The 9,856-nt window shown below is 39.3% G+C and overlaps 1 protein-coding gene across 2 annotated transcripts; it reads right to left on the bottom strand.

Moving 5' to 3' along the window:
* Positions 1-9,149, bottom strand: LOC145496427 (uncharacterized). 2 transcript variants are annotated; one of them, XM_081476080.1, is made up of 6 exons: positions 9,063-9,124; positions 8,671-8,754; positions 8,266-8,424; positions 7,845-7,946; positions 5,014-5,161; positions 1-3,337 (listed from the first exon to the last, which is right to left on the bottom strand). In XM_081476080.1, exons 1-6 carry the CDS (start codon positions 9,063-9,065, stop codon positions 3,234-3,236), a joined length of 600 nt encoding a protein of 199 aa, XP_081332206.1. In that variant the 5' UTR covers positions 9,066-9,124; the 3' UTR covers positions 1-3,233. The 2 variants fall into 2 exon arrangements, with proteins under 2 accessions (XP_081332206.1, XP_081332205.1); XM_081476079.1 differs by having other exon boundaries at positions 3-3,337; positions 8,671-8,763; positions 9,063-9,149.
* Between the last annotated feature and the right edge of the window lie 707 nt (positions 9,150-9,856).

The following is a 9,856-nucleotide window of genomic DNA, read 5'->3' as shown; positions in this document are numbered from 1 at the left end:
TCATTACAGAAACTTTCCCTTTCAACGACGTTAGCTTAAATTCTATGTTTTTTCAAATATGGTGTTGCAGTTTTCTAAAGGGGATGTGTCTTTGACATTCATTTCAGACCATTTAATAGTTGTTACTTAAGTCACAAAATAGTTTGTGATCATAATTCTGTGGCATTTTAACCCTAATTTCAAAGAAAATGTTCATTTTTCATAAATTTCTTAAACTGTGTTACTCCGCCGTCACTATTGCTTTTACCGGCCCTTTGTTAGAGTTATACAATAGATCGATAAAACCTGCCCTTAGTGACAGGGGAAAAGCAGCGGCGCGCAAGAATTGGCATTCGGTGTTATTTTCCGGAAACGGCTTCTCTACTGTTAAGTTGTAAACAGACTGCGAGAGGTTTGCCATCAGTGTTTCCTCTTTTCTCAGTAAGGTAAAGGTAAAGTCTGCAGACGAGAAAAGTGGCCCATCAGGCCGCAGCTTATCCCGATTTCTCTAGCATGAAGCGACTGGGAGTATTACTACTCCCCCCTGGATGGGACGCTAGCCCATTGCAGGGTTACTCCCAGCATTAAATTCGCCGGCACCCCTTTATAAACCTGGGTGGAGAGAGGCAATGTGACAGTAAAGTGTCTTGCCCAAGAACGTATACAACACAATGTTCCCGGCCAGGGCTCGATCCGGAGACGAGCGCACTACTTCTCTCAGTACGGATATTTATCATGATTTTCGTTTCACGTTTAATTCGGCGAAGTTCTTCACCGTTTCAGAGTTACGTCACTTAGACTAACCAAACAAGATTCTTTAACACGGAAACTTCAACAGAAATTATTCGCGGATATTAGCAGCAAATATACTAGACGTAAATTGCCTTCTATTCTCAAACTCTCAGGTTACACCTTACTCAAAAATACGCGGAAATTAAAGACTAAAACTCTCAAAAGCGCGGGAGTTTTTCGGATTGCACTGAATATCAGAACTTATATCCTTGATAGATGCAAATGCTCAAATCAGACAGAAATACACTTTTATTCACAAAGCACACGTTTCTCAGTTAAGAGCACAAGTGACTTTTATTTGTTTCATTTCTTGAATTTATTGTTTAATTCGCACTTATACATTTTGCAATAGCATTATTGAACTACTTTCCTACACAGTCTCACACTTTTCTCCGAAATTTAACCAAGCTTTTTTATCTTGAAGCAGGAGCCATAATCAGGGACGGAGACCGTAAGCGCGCGCCATTTCTAGTATTGGGGTTGTCCCCATGATATGGGACAATAATTCTATTTTTAGAACAAATTGCGCCATCACCTGCGGCACACGCGCGTACATGCTGCGAGGATTTTTGCGGATGTCGCGCGGGGGAAATGGCGTCCGAAATTCCCGAAATGTTTCATGTTTTTGCCCCACAACTCAACGCGTTTACGTCTGTTGGAATTTTGCTTAAGTATTTTCGTCGTAAGCTGCTCCAGTTTGAGTGAAGTAAGACAGTGTCGAATTTAGGTATGTTCCGCTTTAAGCTTATATATATCGCTGACCAAGTTGTGTTCCGACTGATGCTTCTTTTACATGAGTTGTACATTACTCCACTTTAAATTTCACATATGTTGAAGATTAATAGCTTTTCCATTACACAGCAAAAAACTAGGTGGATATATTTAGATATAGCAGAGCTTCAGGACTTCATAGTTTCATAGCTCCTCTTGCCACACGCTTGCGAGGAATTTGTCAGTCTATCGCGACCGAAAAGTAAAACACAATAATTGCTAGTTTGACTTTCGCTTGAATTGTAAGCAACGCTTGATGTTTCATCGAGGCTTAATAACTGTACGTCCGTAGATACTGCTCAGTTTCATTCGTGTAAAAATCCAGTAAATTCTCTGTTGTCGATGAATGAGAGCGCCCGCCGATGCGTGTTTTGTACAGTCACTAAACATGACAAATTGTACTTCCGCCGCACTTTCGTGTGAAAGCGTACATCGAACTCAAACAATAGCTCTATGGTTTTTAAATACGTTTAAGATTGATAAATGTTTCAGAACATATTAAAAGCTAGGCTGAAAATATGTGAATAAAGCAGAAACAATCAGCAAAGTTACGATGACGCTTTCTTTAATCAACTTGGAATAACGATTTCGATTTTGTTGATCGAGTTATCAAAACTCCTTGTCTATTTTCATTTTCGCAGTGTAAAACTTCACTATGCTTATGTTGAAGAAACACACATGATGTTAGTAGCCTTTTTTGCATTCGTGAAATTTGTTGCAGCATCTCAGCACAAAAGATAACGAAGGAAATCTTTGTCAAGATTTGTTAACAATTGAAAACACCGACTCGGACTTGAAAGTGCACGAGCTGCACTATGCAAATGAGCTAATTGTACGCGTCAGACTTTCCTTTCAAAAACCTTTGCAAACTCACCAAACAAGCAGAGACAATAAGAAACCATCAAAACAGGTTTTGGTTATGATTAAACATTGTCTGAGAAACTCACAAATTAACTCGATACCAGAGTAGAGAGTTTTCTTGCTATATTCTTAAGCATACGCGTAAGCTTACAACTAGCGAGAGCAGATCTTATTATTCATTCCCAGCGCGAGATTGAAGTCTTGTTTTCGACCTTGAAAAACCCACCTTTTCCGTTAGCTCAGAGCATAAAACTACATATAAGCGCCCTGGTTCGTATTCCCTGCCTTATTCCCTGCCATCGCTGTGAAAAATACGCAAGAGAATCTCTCAACTCTCACCATTTGATCACGCAACGTGACAACATCCACGCGAGAGCCCCTGACATGTGCGTGAATCCGCGCGGATATATGACGTCAGGATGGCGCAATTTGTTCTAAAAATAGAAAAATTGTCCCATATCATAGGTGCGCGCGAATCCCGAGACTTACGGTCTCCGTCCCCGATTATGGCTCCTGCTTGAAGTCATTTTTTTCTACCAGGAGCCCTGTTTCTACAAAACAATAGCATCTTAGCCAATCGATCTCGTCTGAAATTGTTGCGAAGACTTGGCAGTCTAAAGAAACAGACTTTCTTTCGCTGTTTCATGGTATAAACTATATAGTTTACAGGTCTCAATACCGCAATGTACTTTTAGAAGTTCATTCACTTTTAAATCAGCTCTTCCAAATCACAAATTTTTAATCAAAGCAGCAAAATATGATAGTCACTAGCATCTGGATATTTTTATTTATCTCTATCACACGACGAGCCTTGCAGCATCTTGATGTTTTCAGTAGCAGCGATGCCACACACATTTCCAGTGGCAACGATAAAAAATCCAGTGATAATGACAATAGCGGTAGCAATAATAATGGCAAGGCCAACGCTTTACACCTGCAAAGTAAGTAAATAAGCCACTTAGTAAGCCAATCGGTCCGTCACCCAGCCAGACAATCAGTCAGATAGTCACTGAGTGAGTGAATGAGTGAGTGAGTGAATGAGTGAGTGAGTGAGTAATGAAAATAGTATATCTTTTTTGCGCCAGGCTTACTCTCCAAAGGGAGGTATTGGTCTAGTTACAATAAAGGTTTCAACGTTAACTAATAGCAAAGCAAAATAATATTTACCATATCGGTATACTTTTAATTGGGAAACTCATAGTGCTAATTACTTTTGTGAATTGAGAATCTCGAGTGAGTGAGTGAGTGAGTGAGTGATCAAGAGTGAGTGAGTGAGGGAGGGAGGGAGGGAGGGAGGGAGTGATTCAGTCAGTCGGTCATATAGTTAGTCAGTCTGTCTCTCTGTCTGTCTGTCTGTCAGTCCGGTCAGATCAGTCAGCCAGCAAGAGAAAAGAAAGACAAAATATTAAAAATTAGGTAAATTTATGATATATGCTTCACATATCTACTCAAAAATAGGCTATTGACAGTTAAGCGTAATTCCAACATAATTAATTTGCAAATGGAACGGCATGACATAAAACAAGCCACTGAGCACTTAGTGTCTAGATAGATGAGAGCGAATAGGAAAAACAAAGCGTCGACTACACGATAGAAAAACTGAACATTTTAAGGCCCTTGCTAAAAGCGGTCACACCTCAGCCATTGCGGATCACGTTACTTCCACGGGTCATAATATTAAATGGGACAATTTTGATATCTTAGCAACTGGTAGGTCAGATATACATTGTAAAATTTTAGTAAACATTGTTAATTCGTGATTTAAAGCCAGCCTTGAATGAAAACGTTGGTAGTGAAAAACTTTTTCTTTACTAGCATTTTGTATTGTTATTATTATTATGGTAATTTTTTTTTCTCTCCCGCAGACTCATCTGTTTGTTATTAACTATTAGTCTTGTTACATATTATTAGATACCAGTCTTTTTCTTTTTCTTCGCGTTTAAATTTCGATTGTAATCTAGTTAACGGTCACTTCTGAAGATGTATGTTGTACATACGAAACGTCAAGGAAATTAACTTTGTTTAACATGCGTTTTGGTTCCATGTTTATCACCGCGGTTTGTGTTTTGTTTCTTCTAAAGCTACGATGGCCAAGGAAAAAAAGTTTTTACGATTGAGTCAGATCTTCTCTCGGCAAGAAACGGCCGGTCGAGCGTTCCTTCGGTAGACGAAAAGTTAAATTATGATATTCTCAATTTCCAAGTCCTATCCTATTGAGGTGTTTCTCTTGGTTGGTAATTAACAATTCCATGTTAAGACTTTTCAGGAACTTTTGATGACCGAGTTAGGACTGTCCAACAACATTAATGACCAGGCTAGGAGTCAGTTCGAATGCTACTCATATTAAAATCATAATGCCTTCTAGAGGACAAAAACTGAGTGAACTTGAATAACCTATTTATCGAAGAAGTTTAAATTTGTCGAAAACGTAGTGTCTTACTTTTTCGACCATTTCTTCTTCACGATTTTAGCATCACGATTTCCCAAACTTTTGGGTGAATAGGACTAGGAATAATACTAACTGAACGGCAGTAAGAATTTTCTTTTTTAAGTATCCTATATAAGCGGCACACTTTTGATTATAATAACAGTATGAGGTATAACACTAACGTCGAGTTGTGCTCTTCTTGACGCGATAAATGGGCAGCTTTGCACACATAGAAGCCATTTCATCACCCAGGAACGAGCGATCACTGACGGTCGAAACAACATCGTACTCCTCGTCTGTCCCATTCCTTGCCGTTAAAGTGCCGCTTTGCTGTAAAGTATGACAAGAGAAGCTTGAATGAACAAGAAATGCTTATATTTTAGACAAATTAAGTACATTCAGCTCAAAATCGATCAACACCCTGCCAAACGTCTGAAGTTGGAAGAAGGCCTGATTGATAAAGGAGAGGTCTCCTTGGATTTCGTTTCCCTAGTATTATTTTAAAAAATAAAATAAGAAAATGAGGAGATTTAAACTAATACTGGGCTCCTTTAGTTGGGGTTAACAAAAGCTTATCCAACGATTTTAAAATCCCTTCGTTAAAAAGTTTGACCTTATGAAAGCATTTTCAAAATAAAAAGATCGAGCGATGGAAATTTTACACAACGTTTCGATGTCGTCATGACATCATTATCAAGTGACAAGAAAATAACGGTTCAACAGTGTTATATATGCGGTGAGAGGTGTGATTGTTCATTAACATATTTGTTTAAACAAATAGTTTCGCGCGGATGGAATCCGATTGCGTGTTCAGGCTAGGTTTCTTCTTTCTAATAAACAGCATTTCGTAAATCAAACAATCCAGGTTTCCGTTGCATTTCTTTAGGACGGAAAAATTATTGGCAAGGTCGTCGATGTTATAAAGGCCGTGATCGTTCTTTAAATACTTTCCGATTGCGGAGAACCTGTGTTCATCCGGCAATACGTTGGTGCAAATGCCGGCTGGTATACCCGACATACTCTGCATCGCACAGATCACATTGGTAATTGTACACTACGCATTGCTGATTAATTAGAGGTGGTTTTGGTTCACGCATCTTGAGATCTTCACAGATTTTGCGACTCTTGAATACTGGTTGAAGAGTGTGATCGATTTTCTTGCTCAGGTCAGATAGTTGTTTTTTCACTGCATCGGCCGACGTTTGATCTTTAAATGGCAATACCACTCGGTGAACAGTATCTTCGTTGACTGGTAGTTGAGGCGGCACGAGAGGATCTTTGGTCATCATTGAGGTGACAAAGTGAGAAATGATGGAGTTAATTGGGCTTTCAGGGTACTTGAGGTTCGTAAACATCAGCTTCAGGCGATCACATTCAGTCACGAAAGACTCCCATGTGGATGACAGGTGAAAAGCACGGTTTAACATGGTTTTAATGAGCGATTGCTTGTACCTTTTGTCCACATGGCTTTGGTGATGGAGTAGTAGGCCGGTATTTGTTGGCTTCCGGTAAACACTGGTTTCCAGTTCGTGACCTTTCTTAAGTATTTCGATACCAATAAATGGTAGCTTGTTGTCAGAAGCTAGTTCCATTGTGAAATTTATGGATGGGTGACAGTTGGTAAGTGTTGTTAAAAAGGCTTCTGCTGCTGGCACATCCTTCATCGTGGCAAGCGTATCATCGACGTACCGCCTATAAAACTCTGGGAGCTTGTTGTCATGTTCTAATTTCTCTTCGATGGAGCAGAGAAATGCGTTTGCGATAAGGGGTCCCAAAGGTGAGCCCATTGCCACTCCGTCAGTCTGTTCATAAAGCTTGCCATCGAACTGGAACAATTGGTTCTTAGTTGCTACTTCTAGAAGTTGAATCAAGTCAGGCTGGGTGATGTTTAACATCTAAATTCGCTCCTGTCAGCTTGCAGAGACCAAAAATGAAAGGCCGGCCATTGAAACATTATCACCCCTTGTTGCAGAAGGAGAATCACCTCGATTCTGTGGTTCGTAAGATTCTGCCAAAGCAGATTGCCGATTCCGTTTGTCAGAAAGGCTAGTTAAACATCACCCAGCCTGACCTGATTCAACTTCTAGAAGTAGCAACTAAGAACCAATGGGAGTCTCGTGACAGAGTGTGATCGCCTGAAGCTGATGTTTACGAACCTCAAGTACCCTGAAAGCCCAATTAACTCCATCATTTTTCACTTTGTCACCTCAATGATGACCAAAGATCCTCTCGTGCCACCTCAACTACCAGTCAACGAAGATACTGTTCACCGAGTGGTATTGCCATTTAAAGATCAAACGTCGGCCGATGCAGTGAAAAAACAACTATCTGACCTGAGCAAGAAAATCGATCACACTCTTCAACCAGTATTCAAGAGTCGCAAAATCTGTGAAGATCTCAAGATGCGTGAACCAAAACCACCTCTAATTAATCAGCAATGCGTAGTGTACAATTACCAATGTGATCTGTGCGATGCAGAGTATGTCGGGTATACCAGCCGGCATTTGCACCAACGTATTGCCGGATGAACACAGGTTCTCCGCAATCGGAAAGTATTTAAAGAACGATCACGGCCTTTATAACATCGACGACCTTGCCAATAATTTTTCCGTCCTAAAGAAATGCAACGGAAACCTGGATTGTTTGATTTACGAAATGCTGTTTATTAGAAAGAAGAAACCTAGCCTGAACACGCAATCGGATTCCATCCGCGCGAAACTATTTGTTTAAACAAATATGTTAATGAACAATCACACCTCTCACCGCATATATAACACTGTTGAACCGTTATTTTCTTGTCACTTGATAATGATGTCATGACGACATCGAAACGTTGTGTAAAATTTCTAACGCTCATTTTTATTTTGAAATGTTTATCGAAATTTAATCTTATGAAAGCTACCAATTAAAATTCAGTATCAAATTCCATTTCATCTCACGTGCATCCAGGTGAAGCCTATTGCAGAATTATGTAAAAAATTAAATAAAAGCAAATCTCACTGAATTGAATTACCTGGTCGAGTAACTTGATGAGCACCTCAGGCTTTGGCACGTCCCCAGTGGACTCAATCAGGAAACAGGCTTTAGCAGCGGAAAGTCGCTGCATGGTTAAGTTCTAAAAGAAAGATAGGCAATCACGTTACGATATCATGACTTATATTTAGAGTCAGAGAGAAAACAGTAAATAAAACGAATTGGCGTGACTCTAACCGAAGAATTACAACCCTATACTGATAAAAACAGGCGGATAGGCTAAGCGATTGATCATGAGGGATTCCCGAAATTAATAATCAAATGAGTAAAAAAGACTTCTGACACTAAAAGGGCTGCAGTAATTCCATTCTAGTTCAATATTTAAGAATGCCGATCAGGACCTATCCTGTTGAAAAATTTAAAGCCAGTGAATCGTGCAATCGCTACACATTGTATTTTACCTTTTCAAAGTCGTAAACTACTTTGACTTCTCCCGCGTTCCCCGTGTTCGTCTTTGAGACACTCACGGTCTCTGTTTGTTTCTCAGTGTCGACTTTAATCTCTTCATCAATTTCTTTATCCCCATCTTTAATTTTCACATTGTACTTTGACTCGGTATCCTGTTAAGTCAAGAAAATATCAATTTATAAATAATTATTGCGCATTAAAGGGTTTATTGAGTTATTGACTTCTTTCCAAATCACATTGACCCCTACATTTCCACTCTTTCTTTTAAACTCGACTGATCAACGCAACGAAATCTTTGCAGTTTAATGAATTTCTTTACAACATTTGGTATATGGAACTCATGAAATGATGGTTAACGTGCAACTGTTAACACTAAATCAAAGCAATTTAATTTGTACCTTTTTCTCTTCACATTTACAGACAGTGGCTGCAGATGTGGCAGCAACAAGGACGACAAAACACAGAAGGAACACTTTGAACTCCTGGTGAAACTAAAGGAAACATAATATGTGTTAGATATTTTTGCTTTTCTTAAAAAGGCAACAGCGACCTCCGTGGCCTCAGAGACCGCGTAGGAAGCTTTATCATGGACATAGTAAGGCTTCGACTGCAGGGATCTATGACTCACCAAAAACTAAGCAACGGATAGTTTCTATTCCGAATCTCTCTTGGTTGGTTAAAAAAATGTTCGATGTATGTACTGCATATGACTTATTGACTGCATACGAGTTATTGTCCACGCTAGAGGCATAAGTTAAAATGATTTAACATTTTGTCAAATAAAACTTACCATTTTTCTCTTGTAACAGAAAAGCGACAGTTCTTCGTTCTTCTTGTGGTAGAGGACTTGAACCTTTCTCCAATGAGAATGGATGCAAATTCATAAGCGAACCTTTTTTATACTATTTGACGGCTATCGAATATTTCCTCATAGTTAACTTGATATCAAAGATGTTTACGGTATTACACACCTGACTTAATTCGTATTCGTATTAGCACTAGCTCAACTGCGCATGCCAGTATTAACACTTGCTCTACTGCGCATGACCAACAACCATTATTCGATTGCAGTTTCCCAGCCTCATACCACCCTCTCCCTCAAAAGGATTCTTATGACATTAAAATTTGACATCAGTTTTAAAGGACTGCACAGATCCTGGCAAAGGCTATACGTTTTATTCTTTTCAAAGACTCACACTAAGCCAGTCAGATTTCTTGCAGCGCGGGCCAGTTCAAATTATAGAAAATTAGAATGTTTAAATTCTAAAATACATCATACGTGGCCTCAAGACCTATAATCAGCAGTTCCTTTAGCCGTAGTAGTATTGCGCATGTTTTTCAATTATTTAGAACAGATTACATCACTAACCGTCGCAAAATCAGATGATGATTAATGCCATTTTTGGCATATTGGTTGTAAAATATATGTTGGGATTTTAAAGCAAGCTCGTCGGGCAAAATGTAGCCTTCCCTAAATGGATTTGGAAAAAGAGAGAAAAAACTCGCAAGCTTCATGCCTACCACTATTTCATGCAACGTGCGAAAATACAAAAATGAGCGAAATCGGAATCCTAAATCCTAGAA

The sequence above is a fragment of the Orbicella franksi genome, chromosome 9 (genome assembly GCF_964199315.1).
Source record: "Orbicella franksi chromosome 9, jaOrbFran1.1, whole genome shotgun sequence".
NCBI classification, from domain to species: domain Eukaryota; kingdom Metazoa; phylum Cnidaria; class Anthozoa; order Scleractinia; family Merulinidae; genus Orbicella; species Orbicella franksi.
Note: the sequence above shows the minus strand (reverse complement) of the source record. Positions and strands in the feature narration are given on the sequence as shown.